This window comes from Bos taurus, chromosome 12, assembly GCF_002263795.3.
Source record: "Bos taurus isolate L1 Dominette 01449 registration number 42190680 breed Hereford chromosome 12, ARS-UCD2.0, whole genome shotgun sequence".
Classification (NCBI taxonomy): domain Eukaryota; kingdom Metazoa; phylum Chordata; class Mammalia; order Artiodactyla; family Bovidae; genus Bos; species Bos taurus.
In genome coordinates this window covers 18894786-18917476 of record NC_037339.1, presented here as the reverse complement: position 1 = coordinate 18917476, position 22691 = coordinate 18894786, and the positions used below count along the sequence as shown (strand labels likewise).

Below are 22691 nucleotides of genomic sequence, written 5' to 3'. Positions count from 1 at the left end.
CTGTGGCATGTGGGATCTTCCCAGACCAGGGATCAACTGCATTGGCAGGCTGATTCTTTACCACCCTGAGCCACTAGGGAAGCTCGTGATTTTATTTTTGACGTACAGAAAGTGCTGTTATGGGGCTTCCTTGGCAGTCCAGTAGTTAAGACTGTGCTTCAGTGCAGGGGGCGTGATTTTGACCCCTGGTTGGGGAACTAAGATCCCATATGCCATTTGGGGTGGCCAAAAAATTAAAAAATAAAAATACTAAAAAAATTTATTTTAAAAAGAAAGTGTTATTATATGACTACCTAATTAAAGCAAAGTACAGCAAAATGAGCAGCCTAGCCGGCGCTAAGCCTCTTCAGACACTCCTTTGTATCAGTCCCAGAGTTGACGGAGGAAAGCACTGACTCACAGAAAGGGTGAGTAACTTCACCCGATCAAACGGCTGCAACAGAGCCAGGATTGAGGGCCAGGTCTGACCCCAGAGTCTAGGCTGCACGCCTGGGCCGCCTCCCTCCAAGCCTGCTCTTCAGCTCCACCCCCAGGACAGACACATCCTTCATCATGGCCCCCAGGGAAAAGAGGAAATCCTGCTGAAGGAGAACTCAGCAGGAAGATTTCAAAAGCTAGCTTCATTTCAGGGGGTAGCTTTGTTCCACGTGGTTGTCTGATGTTGGAAGAAGACATTAGACCTACATGTGGGACAAGAGATTCCATCTTGAACTTCTGGATCCTTTTGAGCAATCTCTTGACTCTGAAAAACGAAAGTGAAAGTGTCAGTTGCTCAGTCGTGTCTGACTCTTTGCGACCCACCAGGCTCCTCTGTCCATGGGATTCTCCAGGCAAGAATACTGGCATAGGTTGCCATGCCCTCCTCCAGGGGATCTTCCGACCCAGAGATCAAACCCGTGTCTCCTGTGTTGGGAGGTGGGTTCTTTACCACTGGCACCACCTGGAAGCCTGTGGTCAACTGCAGGATGGCGCAATTCACTGTAGAGCTCCCCTGGCGGAGCCCAGATTTGGAGCAGCTGAAGGAGAGGGTGCCCGGCTGGGGTTGGACCCTGATGACAGGCCCAGCCAGGAAGCCTGAGCTGTCATGGCTCCACCTGCCCAGTGAAAGGGTGGCTGCCACCTCACTTCCATTTGCAACACTGCCAACTTTCTTTTGAGCCCAACCAGGCAGGAGAGGAGACCCTGGAAGCCTGTTGCACTCAGTTAAATGGACATGTTCCAGACTCCCCGTGTAGGTGCTGTACTGGGGGCTGTGTTCTCACATCCTCTTAGCATCTTAACCCCTTGAGGACCTCTGGCTGGTTTTGCCTCTTAAATGACACAACAGGGTTGTGTGGAGTTGCTGGAACAGACAGCAGGGACAACCACACCTGGACGGTATCCCAGCTCCACAACAAGGATTCGATCTTGGGAATCACTCACCTTCATTTTCCTACCCGTAACACGGAGGGGAAAGAGCAGCTGCTTCACAGAGAGTCAGCGAGATTAAATCTGTGATGTGCCAATCCAGGGTCACTCCCATGTTGACCCGCAGCTAGCCCTCGGGTTCACGGCCAGTGGGAGAGGGAGTCACGCTCCAGTGTGGAGTCCGGGTGGAAGGGGCCACGGGCAGGAAACACATGTGGCCAGAGATGACAGGTGTGTGCCCTGAGCACTGAGCGTGTGGACACGGGGAGGGATCTCGGAGGGGAGCCTTCAGTGGTGCCTCAAGGGTTTAGGGCCATCATGGAGGCAGCTGGCGTTTCAGCAGGAAGTGACCTGCATCCTGCCTGTCAGAGCAGTGTCGGTCTGGAGGGCAGTGGCCTGGCCTGGGGAGTGCTGAGCGAAGGGGTGCAAGACAAGGAGGAGCCTCTAAGAGCAACTATGGCCGATCTGAGCCTTCTCTGGGTTGACCTGATTCCAGGTGCTTCACAGATACTAAACTCAAACCTTAGAACTTCCTGTGAGGCAAGAGCTCTTATGATCCAGACTTTACAAATGCGGGAACCAAGGCTGAGAGAGCGTGGGTCACTTGCCGGGCCTTGTCCGGTAAGCACGTGGTGGGGCAAGGTTCAAACCCAGGGGCCAGAGGCAGGAGCCTTGGAACCTGTGAGATAACTTAGGACTTGACATTGACTGGGCTTAGTTCCACATCCCTTCTCAAAGATCAGGGCATTAAGAGCACGTGAAACTTGGCTAAAAGGATTCCTGGGAGGTGGCCTCTCAGGGGACAAATAAGAGACTGCTGTTTGAGGTGACAGCGAAGAGGAGATTCAACTTGCTAGTCCAGGTCCAGGTGCTTCTTTCCAGAAAAATATCTCCTCTAAAAAGTCACAGTCACCTGGCCCAGTGTGCCCAGTGCATAGAGATGCCATGTGAAGGACCCCACGACGCCCAGGTCAACTGGCAAACTGCAGCTTTTATGGAAGATGACAAATGACCATCTAGCATCATACGCCTTCAGGTTGGTTGGTTTGCGCTTTGGGACATGCCCACGTGACACAGAACACTTGGATAAACATATAAAAAAACTCCCCGTGAACCAGAGACGCAGGTGTTCAATGTCAAGAAGACAACACGGTCGGATGACTGGCAGCTTCTCTTTCTTCCTGCTTCTCATCCAGTCAGTTCAGTTCAGTCGCTCAGTCGTGTCTGACTCTTTGCGACCCCATGGACTGCAGCACGCCAGGCCTCCCCGTCCATCTCCAACTCTCGGAGCTTGCTCAAGCTCATGTCCATTGAGTCCAGATGCCATCCAACTATCTCATCTGCTTCTCATCCAAGGACCTGCTGTATTTAAACCGCACTTACCTTGCTTCAGTGCCCTTCCCCGCCCCCCACCAGCTCACTGGTTTCTATAAAAATAAAAGGAGATCTGGACTCACTGATCATCTGCTGAGAATCACATCAAGTTACATCAGCTCTGATTCGATGACTTGACTCAGTAAAACTTAACAAAGACCACAGAGCATTCAGAGTCAGTGCCTCTGGCTGAACAACGGTGGACCATTTCATACCAAAGGAATGTATCTACCAGGCCTTCTCAGGCCCATTAGACAATATAAAGGATGGGAAAGAGGAGAATTCCAGTCATGAGCCCACTATTAAACACGGTTCTGCTGCTAACATTACAGAAAAGCTGCCAGCACTTGAATCCAATTATCCATTTGCTTCTGTTACTGTTACCCTGATAGCTCAGTTTCTCTGCTAGCTCAGCTGGTAAAAAATCTGCCTCCTAATGCGGGAGACCTCAGTTCGATTCCTGGGTCAGGAAGATCCACTGGCGAAGAATAGGCTACCCACTCCAAGGCCCTTCCTTGGGTTTCCCCGGGGGTGGTGTTTGCCCCCAGGAAACCTGAAAGCAAGGCATAGTCACAAACTTTCAGGAACTGTATCATTTTAAAATATTTTTTCGATGTGCGGCATTTATTGAGTTTGTTACAAGATTGCTTCTGTTGTATGTTTTGATTTTTGGGCTTCCAGGCATGTGGGATATTAGCTTGGTGACCGGGGTCAAATCTACACGCCTGCATTGGAAGGCAAAATGTTAACCACTGAATTGCCAGGGAAGCCCCATGAACTGTAACTTCTAAATGCTCTTGGCTGGGATAGAGACTCTTTGGTGACAGTAAAGCCACCACATCTTAGTTCGTCCTGCTTACCTGTTGCTTTTCCTTATCATAAACACACACACATGCACACACATGTAAAAAAGGGGGTTCCAGAGCAGGTCAGGCTTATCTTTAGAAAGCCATCATCACTAGAAATACAGGCCAAGGCTTAAAAGAGACCCTCATATTAAAAAAATAATAATAAAGGTTTCTTCATTTTTGATGACTACAAAAGTCATTAAAACAGGTCAGGGCTCAGAATCTAAGAAAGATGTTACTATTTGCAGCCTGGTTTAGTGCAGTGGTTCTCATTTCTAATACAGTAAATATTTTTATTTCTTACACAGTAAACATTGATAGGTGGCTCAGACAGTAAAAGAATCCGCCTGCAATGCAGGAGACCTGGGTTCGATTCCTGGGTTGGGAAGATTCCCTGGAGGAGGGCATGGCAACCCACTCCAGTACTCCTGCCTGGAGAATCCCATGGACAGAGGAGCCTGGTGGGCTACAGTCCACGGGGTCGCAAAGAGTCGGACATGACCGAGCCACTAAGCAGCAAACATTAATAGATTTAACCCAAATAAATGAATCATTTGGGTCTTTAGTAACTTTTAAAATGGTTTTATTTATTTATTGGCTGTGTTCTGGGTCTTCGTTCCTGCATGGGCTGTTCTCTAGTTGCAGTGCTCAGGCTTCTCATCGCCGAGGCTTCCATTGTTGCAGAGCACAGGCTCAAGGGTTGAGGCGCACGGACTTAGTTGCTCTGTGGCATGTGGGATCTTCCTGGATCAGAGATCGAACCTGTGTCTCCTGCACTGGCAGGCAGATTCTTTACCACTGAGTCACCAGGGAAGCCCGGGTCTTTAATAATTTTTGAGAGCGTAAAGAGGTCTTGAGACCAAAAATTCGAGAACCTCTGGTTTGGCTGAAAAACGGTACATTTTGGAGTAAAATGATTTTTTAAGTTTGTTTTATCTCCCACTAGCTAGGTAACCTTAGAAATTTAACCTCAGTGGCCTTCCACTAATAGCCCTTGCAATTATATCTGCTCAAGCATGTTTCCCTGATTATGTCTGTAGGGTTGGTTCCACAACCCCAGAACCTAGCACAGCATGATGCATGATACAGGACAGGGCCTCAGTAAATAACTATGAATTGATCGGTTGATCGGTGGGGCAGATATGAGGATTACATGGGGCCATATGTGCAAAGTGCTGCTGAGGCACCTGCCTGTGGGCACGCTAAGTCGTGTCTGACTCTCTGTGACCCCATGGACCATAGTCCACCAGGTTCCTCTATCCATGGGATTCTCCAGGCAGGAGTACTGGAGTGGGTTGCCATTTCCTCCTCCAGGGGATCTTCCCCAGCCAGGGATCGAACCCAGGTCTTCTGCATTGCAGGCAGATTCCTTACCATCTGAACCACCAGGGAAGCCCCAAGGTCCCCGGCACAAAGCAAGGGTCATAGGTATTCAGTAAATGTCAGATCTCTTTCCTCTTCACAAAGCTGCCCTCCGTTAATGCGCAGTTCACCTAAATAAAGTGAATATATAAAGCACTGGGTCTCAAAGTGTGGTTCCTAAACTAGCAACAGCAGCAGCACCTGAGAAATTGTCAGAGATACAAATTATTTGACTCTTAACACTAGACTCATCCAGTCAGAAACCCTGGAGGTGGGGGCCCATGGATCTACATTAAATATTGTTGGAAAGTATTGTAAAGGAGGAAGGTAGTTAGGCGGCTGAGAGGTGGAGTCCCCCTGCAGCAGGCCCTGGGACCGCACAGAGCCTCGCCTCTCCCACAAGACGTGGGGGCCAAAGTTCTCCTAGACTAAGACGCTGCCCCCAGCTCTTCATAAAGAGGAAGGCGAGGCAATTGGGGCGGGAGAGTCAGAAGAAGTGAACTGAAGTGAAAGTCGCTCAGTCGTGTCCGACTCTTTGTGACCCCATGGACTTATACAGTCCATGGAATTCTTCAGGCCAGAAGTGTCTGGTAACCAACTCCGCCTCTTTGGGGAGAGGTTCCACCAACCCCATCCCTGAACCTAGAGGTCTGAAACCGCCGGTGCTCTGGCGCCCTCTAGCGACCCATCGCTGTGGGGTCAGCTCTCGCCCTCCCTCCTGCCTCGGTCCTCAGCCCGGGGCCTGCTAGGGGCTTTGAGCACCTGCCAGGCTGATGCTGTTCCTCCTCTCCCTCTAAGTGCAAACAAGCGTCCTCCGGAGGTTTAGGATCTCTTGGAAAAGGAAGCTCTTTTGGTCAATACGCGTCAACCCTGAGAAGGTGGATTTCTAGAATGAACCTGCAATACTGTGTTTTCCTCCCGGTGTTTGCAAGAAGAAACAGCCCAGAGTGCAGTGTGCTTGATGGCCCCTCGCTGACAGCAGCCTCTGGAGATCAGGGGCCCAGGAAAGGCCCGTCCCCTCTCTCACGGCAGTGCCCTGGCTTGTTAGGCAGGGAGGCTCCCAGCCACAAGACCTGGGCCTCTCCGAGGGACCCTGACGCATGGGATCACCATGGCGCCTGGGAAGGTGGAGAGAGTGAGGGCTGGGCACCTGGCCTGAATCAGCTGTGTGACCTGGAATCATTTGCTGACCACTCGGTGCCTAGCTTTCCAAGCAGGACACAGAGGAGGCCCTGAACCAGAGGGAAGAGTTAGTCTCCCCAAAGAACTCCTTTCCCACGGGCCCCAAGCCAAGCACAGGTGCCACAGGTCATGAGCTGATGTGCAACAAGCCAGGGAACGCAGTCCAGCACCCCGGCCCCCGGCCCTGCCTGAGGGACCCCCCTTTCCCTCTTCCGTGACAGCAACTCAGAGCCGGTCCCAGCATCCCGGGATGTCTAAACTGCGCTGGTGTGGCCTGCTCCACACAGCTCGGTTTCCAGGTCATTCCGACAGGGAACAAGAGCACCTGCCCCGTGTTACAGCTGCAAGGTCCCCACTTTACAAACTGCCCCATGACTTTTACAGTTGGGAGAAGTGAACATCAAAGCCCAAGACCAGCAATCTTATGCATTGATGATGCAAGTAGAAACTGGGGTAACCTCTTTGAGGGTACTTGATAATATTCAAATTTCCTCAGAATTTTAACTTCTGGATATTATTCCACAGATATCCCTGTGAAATTATTTTGACACACAAGATACTTGTGCAGACAGCGAAGGTACAAGACTGGAAATGACTCACATTTCCATCAACAGAGACTGATTCAGTGAATTATGACAGGGCCATAAATTCAAATACACGGTTGTATTACATATGTGTATGTGTAAAATATAAACATATATATATATTTTAGTTTTGCACCATGTGAATGTACTACAGATTCTAGATATTAGTTTTCAAAGTACAAAGCATCACATCTACCCTTTTAGAATGGAAATTCTAAAACTGAGGAAAAAGAGATAAATTATCTGCTAGTCTTAAATAGTAGGATATGTGCACAGAACTCAAAAACTGTGTGTGTGTGTGTGTGTGAACCTGCCTAAATAGAACTGCTCTTGGGAACACTTCCTGGTACTTTCCTGTGAAATGAAAACTGTTATCTTGCTGATTGAGCTCATGGGGATCATGGGATTTAAGATGGCTGATTTAATCAAAAGGGTCACTTTGATTTAAGGGGGCTGATTGATCGAACGAATTTTGTGAAGAAAAATTGCTCATGCGCAGTTTTAGCTTTTTCTTTCAAATGTCACAGCTGAATCAACCAAGTCCACAGAGAAATTGCATATATTTACATTTCAAAGGATCTATAGGGGAATCTTTTATTCTATCTTCAATGAAAGATCCATTCAAAAGGAACAAACTTTCTAAAGTGTTAATTTTACAGTCCTGGCTCAGAACATCAAAAATACATTATAACTTTGTATTTTTAACTGTGCATTTATTTGGCTCTATTGGGTTGCGGCACGGGGCCTCCTCACTGGGTAATGTGGGAATCTCTCATAGCTGCCCAGAACTCTCTAGTGGCACGCAGGCTCAGTAGTCCCGTGGCATGAAGGATCTTAAATCCCCGACCAGAGAGCAAACCTTCATCTCTTGCATTGCAAGGCGGATTCTTAACCACTGGACAACCAGGGACGTCCCTAACTTTATATTTCTTATAACTTGGAAAAGTAGAGCTCTTTCTCCTTGGAAATACATGGAGAAAAATAATATTCCAGGCTCATGCTTGAAACCACCTTCGCAGGGTAAAGGTGTATTGACAAAAAAAGCTTCCTTCTCCAAGAGATCCTACACGTCTGTAGGGCACTTCACGGCGCTTAGAGGGAGCGGAGGAGCGCAATCAGGCTGGCAGACGCCCAAGTGCTGGGGATGGAAGGCAGGAGGAACGGCCGAGCGTCGGCTTTAGAGAGGACGGCCTCTAGAGGGCGCAGGGCACCAGCGGAGCCCACCTGCTTCTCCTCAGCCAGACCTCCAGGCTGCGAGATGCGGCTGGTGGAAGCCCAAGGATGTGCCCAGAGAGCAGAGGTTGGTTCCCGGGCGCCTCTGACTCTCCGGCCCAAACTGCTTGGCCTCACAGAGGCCCCTTCGGCATCCGATGGGTCACTTCCCCTCTGATCGGGTGGCTCAGGGCCTAGACGGGCTGACGGGCTGTTTCTGAAGAGGCAGGGCGCTGGACCCAGAACTACCTGGCTTGACTCTGGGACTTGCGGCTTGCCGGCGTGGGTGTTGGCATTTGAAAAAGGGGGGATGGGGGGTGGCGGTCCTGAACGGGCAGCCTGTAAAGGCGGCGGTATTTTGGCGGGTAGGCTGTGCTCATCCCTGCGCCCTTTCTCTCGAGAGATCCCCCCCAAACTTCTTTCTTTTCCATCTGAGCCTCTTTCCTGTCCCCACACCCCTTCTTCCCTCAGCAGAAGGGTCTCATGTATCCATCTGTTGCCCAATCACTGATCCTAGACTTGGCGTCAAAAGCTATGTGAGGTGCTGGGATCAAGGAAGAGTTCCCAACTTTTGAAGTTGCAGGCTTAAGGGGCAGACGGAGCGGTGGAGCTGGGTTAGGTGACTAAAAGCCTCCCACCTGCCCTCCATCCCGGACACCTGGCGTTTAGCGCCCGGGGCGGGGCGGGGCCTGACAGCAGACCCTGCAAGTGACTGGGGGCCCAGCGCCCCGCCGCCCGGAGTGGAGCTGGGGGTCACTGCGGAGCCCGAACTCCTCGAGCCGCGACTCTGCCATCCGCCCCCGCTGAAGCCCAGACCACACCTGGGGCCGCCCTCCAGGTGCGCTGGCCGGGACCCTGCACGGCGTGGGTCGGGGTGGGGGTGGGGGGCGCGAGGCCGACTTTTGAGGCGCAGGGGGTTCGCTCCGAGCTGCGGCTGCTCCTTCGGAAGAGCGGCCCCGCAGCACCTTCCGTTCAGTTCAGTTCAGGCACTCAGTAGTGTCCGACACCTTGCGACCCCGTGGACCGCAGCACGCCAAGCTTCCCTGTCCATCACCAACTCCCGGAGTTTACTCAAACTTGTGTCCATTGAATCGGTGATGCCATCCCACCAACTCATCCTGTGTCGTCCCCTTCTCCTCCAGCACCTTAGTCCAGGGGAATGTGGGTCTCTCTTTTCGCCCCTTTGCCCTCTGCCCGACTGGCTCGGCCCCGCGTGGAATCGGGGAGCGGGCGGGACAGAGTCCCGGCTGGAGTCAAAGAGCCCCTCCTCCTGTGGGCCGGGAGTGTGTGCGGGTGGGTGCGGGGGTCCTGGGTCTGCACCCCCGGGGGCGGGATTCAGCCTCCTAACCTGCCCCCACCTTACAGTGGAATTTCCAGTAATACTTAATTGCCTCTCGAGTTCTCGGGCTTAAAATTGATCCATAGATTCTCAAGTCCCTTGATTTAGCCAAGTGGCTCTGTGCTCCTTCCGCTGTTAGATCAAGTACCAGCGGGGAGGGGCCAGCGGATGCGACTGGAGGAGCCCCCGAAGCCCTGGGCTCAGCAGACTAAGGGCCGAGCCGCGCGGTCACAGAGGGCCTAGGGGTGGTCGAGGATGATAGTTAATTGTAAATGGAATTATTTTATTTCTTCCTAATATTTGGTCACTATTGTACTGTGATGCTGGGCAAGATTGAGGGCAGAAGGAGAAAGGGGCGACAGAGGATGAGATGGTTGGATGGCATCATCCACTCTGGACCTGAGTTTGAGCCAACTCCAGGAGATGGTGAAGGACAAGGAAGCCTGGCGTGCTGCAGTCCATGGGGTCGCAGAGAGTCAGACACCACTTAGCGACTGAATGATAAAAGATTGTATTAATATGTAATGCAGCTGACTTTTGTATGTTGATTCTGACCCTACAACCTTATTGTACTTACTACTACTATTAATACCATTGGGGGCGGGGAGCCATATATAAGGTCACGTTTTCTGAAAACAGAAGAAGAAGCTTTACTTTTTCCTCTCCATTTTGGATGCCTTTCTATTTCTTATTTTCTGTCAGATTCCTCTGCTTAGGACTTCAGTACTGTCTGTAATAAGAGTCGTGAGTGTGGATAGCCTTATCTTGTTCCTGATTTTACAGGAAAAGCTCTAAATTTTTCACTTGGGCTGGAACCCGGGTCTCTTCCATCTCCTCCGGTTGGCAGGCAGATTCTTTACCACTGCACGACCTGGGAAGCCCATATATCTGTTAGGTTTACTTTTCTAAGGCTTCCCTGATGGTTCAGTTGGTAAGGAGTCTGCCTGCAAGGTGGGAGACCCGGGTTCGATCCCTGGTTGGGGAAGATCCGTGGGAGAAGGAAATGGCTAACCCACTCCAGTATTCTTGCCTGGAGAATCCCATGGACCGAGGGGTCACAAAGAGTTGGACATGACTGAGTGACTAACACTTTTTACTTTTCGAAAGAGTTATGCAGGTCAGTGTTTTTCATTAACTTTCTGCCTGGAGATCTATCCGTGTTTACAGATGGGATATTGAAGTACCTTGCTGTTCATTACTGCTCCTTTGTAGGTAGTTTTGTTCATATTTGCTCTAAGTATCTACATGTTCCTGTGCTGGGTGCACATATATTTGTAATAGTCTCTTGATAATTTGACCCCTTTCTCACTGTAGGGAAACATTCTTTGCTTCTTGTGACTGATTTGGATGGAAAACATGTACTAAGTACAGTTATTCCCGCTGTCTTTTGGACTGCTATATGCATGGAATATATTTTCACATCCTCTCACTTTAATCTATATATGTCCTTATGTTGAATTAAGTCTCTTGTAAACAGCATATTGCACGTTCTTTTTAAAATTACTGTTTTATTTTGGACATGCCGCTTGGCCTGCAGGATCCTTGTTCCCCAACCAGGGATAGTACCCAGGTTCCCATCAGTGAAAGTACAGGAACTTAACCTCTAGATCTCCGGGGAATTCCCTGTAGGTTCCTTTCTTAAATTAATTCAGTCACTTTGTGTCATTTAATTGGAGAATTCCATCCATTAATGTTTAAGCTGTTGATAAGGATTTTCATTGTTTTCTGTTTGTTGTTGTTGTTCTGAAGGAGGAAACAACAGGCTCTGTCTTGAAAGCAGTCCACCTAGGGCCGGACTGTGGACTTTGAGCTATATGCACAGTATCTATGGAAACGACATACCAACTGGAAAACCAGGCCCCCAGAAGGAAGCACCCCAGGGCTCTCCATTGCCTAAAAGAATACCCTAATTATCTGTGTAACCAAAGAGAATCATACATTCTAATATGCTTACTGGGGTATGACCACAGGCCTACTGATAATTGTCTACTGTTAACTACCTAGGCTTAAGGCATATGAATCACGGGTTAACTTTGATTTTATCTTTCTTTTTCCTTTGTTCAGACTAGTTTCAGGGAATTTGGGGTATATAAAGTTTTCACAAAAACTGGTCGGGGTCTTTGCCTAAGAGGAGACTCTGCCTTGGGCCTGCAGGTGTAATAAACTGCACTCTACTATCTGCATTGTCCTGAGTGAGTTTGTTTTCCGGAAAGCTGGCTACAACAGTTCCTTTAGGGTTTTTTTTTTTTTTTGGATATGGTATGAATTAATTCTTTGTCTTTTGTGTAGCTATAGTAGATTTTTCCTTTGTAGTTTCCATGAAATGTATGTAAAGTATCTTGTATGTAAAATATATTTAAGTTAATAACTAACCTTTAATTTCATAAAATATTTCATGTAAACCGTAAATTATCCTCAGAAAAATACTTATATATGTGTTTGTATATATATACACACACACAGACATACACAAATATCCATTACACATTTGGATATTGGTATATTTTTCTTTACATGTAAGATTTCTTATTATATTTAAGGAAGTTGTTTTTTCCTTTTCTTCAGTTATTTTTTCCTGTTTTATCTATATGAGGAGTTCATGATAATTTTATTCATATGAGCACTTTCCACATGTGCTTTAGATTTATTTTTATTTTCTTTTATACCTTTAAAATTGCAGCCTCCCTTTTAATATACCTTTTAACTGATGTGTCTATGTGAACTGTGTACGAAATACTTATGCTATAGTCTTTAAAATATTTTGTCTTATTTTCTGTAATGAATTTCCATCTGTTATTCGGACTTATTAGATATAGATCCACATGCTCTACAAATGGAGATGACTTTAATTCTTCTTTTCCAGTAGTAATTCCTTTACTACTCAAACTGTTGTTAGGGGTTCCTGTCTACTAGTAATCTTTCTGACAATTACAGGAAATTAATGTATAGGTGAACTCGTGGGTATTGGAGATTTCTTTGGGTACATAAGCGTTAATATCTTTTTTATTTTTATAATTGTTCCCTGTAATATTCTACCATGCTACTTTGTGTCTATCAAGTTGATCACATGCTTTTCCTAAATTTATAAGTCAATTAGTTATATTAATATATTTCCTAACAACCGAAACATTGGATTCTTTGGTGTTAGACTCACTTAATCTTGGTATAAAGTTTTTTCCTAAGTTAGCTTTGAAAGTGAATGTCAAAGTCACTCACTAGTGTCCAACTCTTCGTGACCTCCATGGACTGTAGCCCACCAGGCTCCTCTGTCCATGGGATTCTCCAGGCAACAATACTGGAGTGGGTTGCCATGCCCTTCTCTGGGGAATCTTTCCAACCCAGGGATCGAAGCCTCCCTTATTGCAGGCAGATGCTTTACCATTTGAGCTACCCGGGAAGCCAAAAGTTAGCTTTATTAAGGCATTATTCATTTCTTCAAGTCTAATTGAGATATCAGCATACCACATTGTGTAAGTTTAAGGTCTACAACACAGAAGAACTGTACAAAAAAGATCTTAATGACCCAGATAATCACGATGGTGTGATCACTCACCTAGAGCCAGACATCCTGGAATGTGAAGTCAAGTGGGCCTTAGGAAGCATCACTACAAACAAAGCTAGTGGAAGTGATGGAATTCCAGTTGAGCTATTTCAAATCCTGAAAGATGATGCTGTGAAAATGCTGCACTCAAATGCCAGCAAATTTGGAAAATTCAGCAGTGGCCACAGGACTGGAAAAGGTCAGTTTTCATTCCAATCCCAAAGAAGGGCAATGTCAAAGAATGCTCAAACTACCACACAATTGCACTCATCTCACATGCTAGTAAAGTAATGCTCAAAATTCTCCAAGCCAGGTTTCAGCAACAAGTGAACCGTGAACTTCCAGATGTTCAAGCTGGTTTTAGAAAAGGCAGAGGAACCAGAGATCAAATTGCCAACATCCGCTGGATCATGGAAAAAGCAAGAGAGTTCCAGAAAAACATCTACTTCTGCTTCATTGACCATGCCAAAGCCTTTGACTGTGTGGATCACAATAAACTGTGGAAAATTCTGAAAAAGATGGGCATACCAGACCACCTGATCGGCCTCTTGAGAAACCTGTATGCAGGTCAGGAAGCAACAGTTAGAACTGGACATGGAACAACAGACTGGTTCTAAATAGGAAAAGGAGTATGTCAAGGCTATATATTGTCACCCTAGTTATTTAACTTATATGCAGAGTACATCATGAGAAACGTTGGGCTGGACGAAGCACAAGCTGGAATCAAGATTCCCGGGAGAAATATCAATAACCTCAGATATGCGGATGACACCACCCTTATGGCAGAAAGTGAGGAAGAACTAAAGAGCCTCTTGATGAAAGTGAAAGAGGAGAGTGAAAAAGTTGGCTTAAAGCTCAACATTCAGAAAACGAAGATCATGGCATCGGGTCCCATCACTTCATTGCAAATAGATGGGGAAACAGTGTCAGACTTTATTTTTGGGGGCTCCAAAATCACTGCAGATGGTGACTGCAGCCATGAAATTAAAAGACGCTTACTCCTTGGAAGGAAAGTTATGACCAACCTAGACAGCATATTAAAAAGCAGAGACGTTACTTTGCCAACAAAGGTCCGTCTAGTCAAGGCTATGTATGGATGTGAGAGTTGGACTATAAAGAAAGTTGAGCATCGAAGAATTGAACTGTGGTGTTGGAGAAGACTTTTGAGAGTCCCTTGGACTGCAAGGAGATCCAACCAGTCCATCCTAAAGGAGATCAGTCCTGGGTGTTCATTGGAAGGACTGATGTTGAAGCTGAAACTCCAGTATTTTGGCCACCCGATGCGAAGAGCTGACTCATTAGAAAAGACCCTGATGCTGGGAAAGATTGAGAGCAGGAGGAGAAGGGGACGACAGAGGATGAGATGGCTGGATGGCATCACTGACTCGATGGACATGGGTCTGGGTGGACTCCGGGAGTTGGTGATGGACAGGGAGGCCTGGCGTGCTGTGGTTCATGGGATCGCAAAGAGTCAGACCCGATTGAGTGACTGAACTGAACTGAACTGAAGGTTGACAGCATAATGATTTGATGAACATATATCAGGATTATCCCAATCAGTTTAGTGAACATTCAATACCTCATATAGGTATAAAATTCAAGAAATAGCAAAAAAATTTTGAGATAACTCTTATGTACTCTCTTAACAACTTTCATGTATAACATAAAGGGGTGTTAATTATATTTAGTCATGTTGTACCTTAAATCCCTAGCACTTATTAATTTTATAACTGGAAGCTTGTAACTTTGGCTGCATTCATCCAGTTCCTTCTCCACCCATACATTGCATCAGTCAGTCAGTTCGGTCACTCAGTCATGTCTGACTTGGCGACCCCATGGACCGCAGCATGCCAGGCCTCCCTGTCCATCACCAACTCCCAGTTTACTCAAACTCATCCATTGAGTCGGTGATAACCATCCAACTATCTCATCCTCTGTTGTCCCCTTCTCCTCCTGCCTTCAATCTTTCCCAGCATCAGCGTCTTTTCCAATGATTCAGTTCTTTGCATCAGGTGGCCAAAGTGTTGGAGTATCAGCTTCAGTATCAGTCCTTCCAATGAATATTCAGGACTGATTTCCTTTAGGATGGACTGGCTGGATCTCCTTGCACTCCAAGGGACTCTCAAGAGTCTTCTCCTACACCACAGCTCAAAAGCATCAATTCCTCGGCACTCAGCTTTCTTTATAGTCCAACTCTCATATCCATACATAACTGGTGGAAAAACCATAGCTTTGACTACATGGACCTTTTTGGCAAAATAATGTCTCTTCTTTTTAATATGCTGTCTAGGTTGGTCATAACTTTTCTTCCAAGGAGTAAGCATCTTTTAATTTCATGGCTGCAGTCACCATCTGCAGTGATTTTGGAGCCCCCCAAAATAAAGTCTGTCACTGTTTCCACTGTTTCCCCATGTAATTGCCATGAAGAGATGGGACCAGATGCCATGATATTAGTTTTCTGACTGTTGCATTTTAAGCCAACTTTTTCACTGTCCTCTTTCACTTTCATCAAGAGGCTCTTTAGTTCTTCACTTTCTGCCATAACGGTGGTGTCATCTGCATATCTGAGGTTATTGATATTTCTCCCGGCAATCTTAATTCCAGTAGTTTGAACATTCTTTGAGATTGGAATGAAAACTGACCTTTTCCAGTCCTGTAGCCACTGCTGACTTTTCCAAATTTGCTGGCATATTGAGTGCAGCACTTTCACAGCATCATCTTTCAGGATTTGAAATAACTCAGCTGGAATTCCATCACCTCCTCTAGCTTTGTTCGTAGTGATGCTTTCTAAGGCCCACTTGACTTCACATTCCAGAATGTCTGGCTCTAGGTGAGTGATCATACCATTATGATTATCTGTGTTGTGAATATCTTTTCTGTACAGTTTTCTATGTATTCTTGCCGTCTCTTCTTAATACCTTCTGCTTCTGTTAGGTCCATATTATTTCTGTTCTTTATATGCTCATCTTTGCATGAAATGTTCCCTTGGTATCTCTAATTTTCTTGAAGAGATCTCTAGTCTTTCCCATTCTATTGTTTTCTTCTATTTCTTTGCATTGATCGCTGAGGAAGCCTTTCTTATCTCTACTTGCTATTCTTTGGAATCTGCATTCAAATGGATATATCTTTCCTTTTCTCCTTTGCTTTTTGCTTCTCTTCTTTTCACAGCTATTTGTAAGGCCTCCTCAGACAGCCATTTTGGTTTTTTGCATTTCTTTTTCTTGGGGATGGTCTTGATTCCTGTCTCCTGTACAATGTCATGAACCCCTGTCCATAGTTCATCTGGCACTCTATCAGATAATTCCTTGATTCTATTGCTCACTTCTGTATAATTGTAAGAGATTTAATTTAGGTCATACCTGAATGGTCCAGTGGTTTTCCCTACTTTCTTCAATTTAAGTCTGAATTTGGCAATAAGGAGTTCATGATCTGAGCCACAGTCAGCTCCTAGTCTTGTTTTTGCTGACTGTGTAGAGCTTCTCCATCTTTGCTGCAAAGAATATAATCAATCTGATTTCGGTGTCAACCATCTGGTGATGTCCATGTGTAGAGTCTTCTCTTGTGTTACTGGAAGAGGGTGTTTGCTGTGACCAGCGCATTCTCTTGGCAAAATTCTGTTAGCCTTTTCCCTGCTGCATTCTGTACTCCAAGGCCAAATTTGCCTGTAACCTGGAGTACACTGCGTCTGGTAACCACAAGTTTCTCTTACTCTGAGTTCGTTTGTTGAACTATAATTGACCTATGACACTGGTAGTTCTGGTTGCCCAACGTAGCAGTTAGATATTTCTGGACATTTCAAAATGATCAAGTAAAAGTCTGTGTATGTCATCTTATATAGGTAAGTATTCCGTAACTATTAACTACATTTCTCAAGTCTCATACCCAAGACTGTTGATTTGTTTGCAAGTCTGTACCTCCTGATCTCCCTCACCTGTTTCTTCCCTCCTCCCACTCCCCTCCCTGGTGACTACCTACTTTTTCCTCTGTATTTACAAATCTGTTTAGTTTTGTTATCTGTTCATTTGCTTTGTTTTTTAGATTACACCAATAATTGAAGTCATACAATAATTGTTTTTCTAAGTCCTATTCACTTAGCATAGTACCCTCTAGGTCTATTCACGCTGTCTCAACTAGCAAGATTTCATTCTTTTCTATGGCTGAGTAATATCCTGTTGTGTATATGTATGTATGTATAATATTTATCCATTAATGGGCTCTTGGCTTGGCTATTATAAATAATGCTGCTGTGATTGTAGAGGTGCATATATATTTTCTTATAATTGTTTTGATTCTTTTCAGATAAATAACCAGAACTGGAATTCCTAAAATATATGGTAGATCTATTTTTAATTTCTTCTGAGAAATAGCCATACTTTTTTTCCAATTTTTTCCACAGTGACTATACCAATTTCCTTCCCACCAAGAGTGAACAATGGTTACCTTTTCTCTGTTGTCATCTGTCATTGTGTTTTTGATAACAAAATATTCTGACAGCTGTGAGATGGTATCTTCTTGTGATTTTGATTTGCATTTCTCTGATGAGTGATGCTGAGCATCTTTTCATGTGCCCGTTGATCATCTGTATATTTTCTTTGGAAAATTTGTCTCTTCAGATCCCCTGCTCATTTTTTTAAACTGGGTGCTTTGTTCTATTAAAGTTGACTTTTATGAGTTCTTTGTATATTTGAGGCATCAACTCTATCAGATAATATACTGTGCAAGTAAACTTGAGCCTGAAGCCACCTAGTGGACCAATTCCAGCAGACATTTAATATGAACCAAAATACATGTGTTTTCTGTTTTCAAGCCTTTTTAAATATATAATCAGAAATAACAAATAGAAAGACACCCAAATGCTATAGTGATGTTGAATAGATTTTAATTCTTTATCCCCAAAGATTGTGTTTTAGAAAATCTGTATTTCTCAGGTATGCCTTCCTCACCTTCATCATCTAAAAAATAGCCCTCAGCAGAAGAACACATACTCCTCTGACACAATATCTTTGGGGCTTATCCCCAGGGGAAAGATACATAATATTAGGGGGTGGCTATTTGTACTAAATGGGCTTCCCCGGTGGTTCAGCAATAAAGAATCTGCCTGCAATGCAGGACACATGGGTTCGATCCCTGGGTTGGGAAGGTCCACTGGACAAGGGCATGGCAACCCACTCCCATGGAGAGAGGAACTTGAAGAATCCCATGGACAGAGGAGCCTGGCAGGCTACAGTCCATAGGGTCGCAAAGAGTCAGACACGACTCAAGCAACTGAGCCCATTTATACTAAATACATTAATTTTTTTAAATGACTGCAGGAATTTCATGCTTAAGGCCAAAACATTACAGAAAATATGAAAGCAGAGAAGTGAACAAACATATTAATTTACCTCTGTTTATGCCCCCGAAATCATAACATGAGAGTGAAGTTTTGGCTTTCTCTGTTTTAAACATAAGCTCAGGACAGACAGAACAGAGGACTCAGTGAGGACAGTCAGAGGCTCTGCCCGGGAACGCGCTGTGTTGCACGAGGCTGTGCTCTGCTCTATACTGTCCTGAAAGACGTTGCCCAGCAGCCCTCGTTGAATCTCGTGAGTCTGATTGACAGCCCAAACCTTGAAACTCATTCCAGTAGTGTAACCAGGATCATGAAACAAGGCCTTCAGAATTGTGAGGTGGGGTGCGGGGCCGGGCGGGGGTGGTGCTTATTCCCAATCTAGAATTCTACACCCAACAAACTATCTAAATTGAGGGCAGAATAAAGACATTCACAGATACTCACAGCATTGAAACTGTTCCCCAGCAACGTCTGTTCTGACAGTCATCTCACCATCATGTACCTTTTCTCAGGGACCTTCTGAAAGATATGCCCGCCCAACTGAGAAAAATCTGGATTCTGGGGGTTCCAGTTCAAGAAGGTGGAGGATGCCTCCGTCCCTGCCTTCCCCCACCCCACGAGCGCTGCGGAGGGAGAACCCGGGAAGACAGCGGTGCGGAAGCTCCAGTGACTGATCAGCCAGGTGGGAGGCGGTCAGAGGCTCTGGGAGGCACTTCTTCAACAAGAAAAGCTTTTTAGGACACCCAGTGTGCTTGAGTAGGGAGAGAAGGTTACACAGCTGGGAGAAGGGTTTGGTTACAGGTTAGCAATAAAATATACAAAATCAAGGTCCCTGCAGCCCCACACAGAAAAAACAAACTTGAAATGCACGAAAATACATTTTATACAGAAAGTCATCACAGTACATAACGTGATAAAGCTGTGCGTAGCACTTAGAGTCATAATACCAAACAATGAATACTGATGCAACCAAATTGAAAGAATATTAGGAGGATGGAGAGATGGGAAGTGTGTGCTGAGGAGAGGGAGGTGAAAGAAAGCCCTTCCATGATGGAAATTCAAAAGAAAATACCTAAAACTGAAACACTATTAAGAAACATGTGATTTGGAGACAAATACAAAGTCAATCAGCTAAAATCCTTGAGCCTGGTGGCCTCTGGGGAGGGGTGATACAGAAGACAGAGTGGGTCTTACTGTTTCAAAGAAAGGTTCATAGATCTGTTTTGCTCATTTTAAATTTGTAGGTGTAATTTTACTTAAAAAATGACTTAATTTACAACGATAGAAGTCTTTTATTACTGTCACATACATGTTAAAATCAGCTAATACGTCAACAGGTACAGGGCAAATAAGCACGGACATTAAAAACAAAACTGAAAATGTAAAGAGAGAAAAAAACCAAAGCTGATATGATTTCAGGCCCTTGTGACATCCTGAGCTAGACTTTAAGAAATCATTCACCTTCTGGACTCTTGTGCTTCCAGTTCTGCAGAGGAGTATTCTAAATAGATGAGATCTAAGTTCCTTTGAAATCTGAGTCTGTTTAAGTGCAGTAGTTGAATAGGGTAAACACATTTTATGGACGCATTTCTAAAGGGTATTCCATTTAAACAGGCCTTGTTTTCAACTGGTACTGATTATTAGGGCTTTTCACTTTTCTTATATGTAAAAAATATGTAATAATTTTAAATGATCACAGAAAAACCCCTTAATATAACACATGAAATGGAGGTTCTAAACTGTTCCTTGACTTAATAAGCAGTAGTAACAGCCGCAGCTCAATGCTAAGCGGCCACTCTTGGCAATACCAGAACTTCAAAACATAGCTCTAAAGTGGGTTAAAAGCAGACTGCTGTGGTAGATCTGAAAGCTCAACTGTTCGTGCATAAACCGAGGAAGATTTATGAGAAGGTATATTCTCAAACTCATTAAGTAACTGAGGAAGAGAAACCCATGGAAAAGCCGAATAAAAGAAAAAGCGCTGGCAGTGATTAGATACAGGTAAATCCTCACATACCCCACCTAACAGCCGAGCGCCGAGCCAGGCCTGCGCTCATCCTACCTCCAGTCGGCAAAGCTGCTGTCCTTGGCAGTAAACAAATGTAGAGCTCTTTTTCAAATTATACATTTACTACGTCTTCCCAATCTTTGAAATTAATGGTGATGTATTTTTAAGGGCAAGTTCCGATTTCTCAGCCTGAGGGGTGACCCCTGTTGACTGTGGGTGACTAGATTTTAGGCTGCACTGTTGCTGCCCCAGGGGGCTCCTGGTGCAGGTTAGCAATCTCTGCATGAGTTCCCAATCGCTTCCCTTTCCTACTTCCCGGGGTGACCACCCATCTTCATTACTTTCTCAGATGTTCATCTCACCCCCACTGTTTGCCGGCCCACTCCCTGCAGCCCCTTCAGGGCCTCCACTTCTACGCGGCCTCCACTTCTACGCGGCCTCCACTCCTACAGGCCCTGCTTCCGTGACTCACCCAAGTGTCTGCCTGTCCTCCTATGTGTTCCTTCCACCACTGTTCCTTCAGTTACATCCACAGGGCAGTTCTCAACCTTGAAGGTCGTCAGTCACCTTCAGGGAATGCTGGCCGCAGCCCCGGAGTTTGATTCAACAGGTCTGGGTTAGGGCTTAACAATGTGCACTTCTAACAAGTCCCCAGATGAGGCTAACGCTGTTGGTCCAGGGACCCCACTCTGAGAAGCACTATTATTAATACGTGACTTTACGCTTACATCTGTCACTAGACTGCAAGTTTCTTGAGGTCAGGGAGCATTTCTTACACGTCTCATCTCCAGGGTCTAGACAGTGTCCAGCAGTCATTCAGTCAACAAATATTTATTGAATGCCTGTCACATGCCAGACACTGTTGCAGGCACTAGATTCAGCAGTTAAAAAAAAAAAAATTTACACACACAACAGAGGCTAAGCGAGCTGCTGTCCAAACAGGGGCACCGGCCCACGTGCAGGGTGGCCTGTGCACTCTCCTGAGACTGGTAGGAGGCCCTGTGAGGATACGAGAGGCCCCGGGGAGAAAGTGGGCGACAGCCCAGGTGAAGCTGACTCCCCACACAGAGCCCGTCACACCCCAGGGCTGCCTGCGGGCCACTGGCCAAGTGGCTCCCTCCCTATCTCCAGGAAAGTACAAAGCCTGTGCCTTCATCTTTGGGCTAATTTTCTGAAAGTTTCCTCAACAAATAAAAAATGAGAGGACTCATGAAGAACCATCTGGAAAATAACTGAATTGACCATCATGTTCACTGTCAAGGCTTTCAGTATTCTTAAGGTTTGCAAATGTTTTTATAAGGCCTTCCATTCAGAGCCCTGAAACGCTCTCTGCTAATTATATGGAGGGGATAATGGGCAGCATTTATGAATGAATTCCAGACTAAAATATTTCTTCTCTTGTTAGTGGTTTCAAGAGTCAGTGAGATCAGAGAATAATATTGTCCGAGAATAATGCTATCTTCCTATTGCTGCCCTGAATCAGTCCAACAAGTGATCATGATTTTTACACACTGAAAGACTGAAAAAAAAAAAGAATAACCTTGTTAGGAACACACTTTTATAATGGAGAGCAGGTCCACCAAATTCATTTTTATGACTCCAGGCTAATCAAGTAAATTCTGATTACCAGAAAGCTTTGGGTATAAATGGGGCCTTTTGGTGAATCACACATTGACTTAAAAATGGTCAGGTTGCTGTTTATTTCCCTGGAGTAGATTACTAATTATCACCTTCATAATCCAAAGGGATTAATATTTCTGAAAAGGTGTGTACTTCTCTGCTGAGATGTGACCTCCAATGAACCAGCCCCTTTGACTGGATCCCCTAAAGCTAAGACCAGGAGAAATCAATCCCTGTAGCCGACTGAATGGTCTCTTGAAATGACTGACACCTGCTTCAGTGTAAGAAAAGAACACATCACTATACTCTGGAAAACATACAAATAAATCTAAATAAAAATATTCTCCTTAGTATCATTCATATGCTAATAATAAATTAGCTTCCTTTAAAAATTTTTTTCAACTATTTACAAAATCCATTCTTATTTTATGAGTTAACAAGGCTGGATTTTAAAAGTGCAATAAAAATTCTCGAGGCCTTCACTCCTTGTTCAGACACGACTTCTTAGTGGTTTGCAAGACGCAGCTTCTTGTTCTGGTGTGGTTCTTCATCCAGGGCTACGGATCCCAGCACGCCATCTGATGGTCAAGAATAACAGCGTCAGGAAAATGTCACTTCAAAGAAACGAGCATTTGTTAAAGTCAGAAGCTGTAAGATCAAAACAATGCTTAAGCTAAAGAGGAATATTTAAAAAATAAAAATGAAAAAGGGCATACTGATTTTATCTTTAAAATTCTCAACTGTTAAAGAATAGATTCTAGATAAGTCACTCACAGCTGACACAATGTACCTGACCTTTTACAAACTGGATTCATCGACAGTGTATAGACAACAATTCACAAAACTTTTTGGGAGGCAAAGTTATTACTGTTAGGCTGGAGG

General features: G+C 45.3%; 1 protein-coding gene and 1 long non-coding RNA gene across 3 annotated transcripts in view; one reads left to right on the top strand and one right to left on the bottom strand.

The window, feature by feature from the left end:
• Positions 1–14182: 14182 nt before the first annotated feature.
• LOC104970162 (uncharacterized) lies at positions 14183–21728 on the top strand. Its single transcript, XR_001501476.3, has 2 exons — positions 14183–18434; positions 18694–21728. It is a non-coding gene; the product is annotated as an uncharacterized lncRNA (long non-coding RNA).
• The window catches only part of CDADC1 (cytidine and dCMP deaminase domain containing 1), a 30803-nt gene continuing 27565 nt past the window's right edge, over positions 19454–22691 (bottom strand). The window contains exon 9 of one of the 2 annotated variants that reach the window (XM_010810697.4): positions 19454–22387. In XM_010810697.4, coding sequence (XP_010808999.1) covers positions 22314–22387 — 74 coding nt within the window. In that variant the 3' untranslated portion in view covers positions 19454–22313. The remainder of the gene's footprint in view (positions 22388–22691) is intronic. The other variant, NM_001206518.1, reaches the window with a different exon arrangement.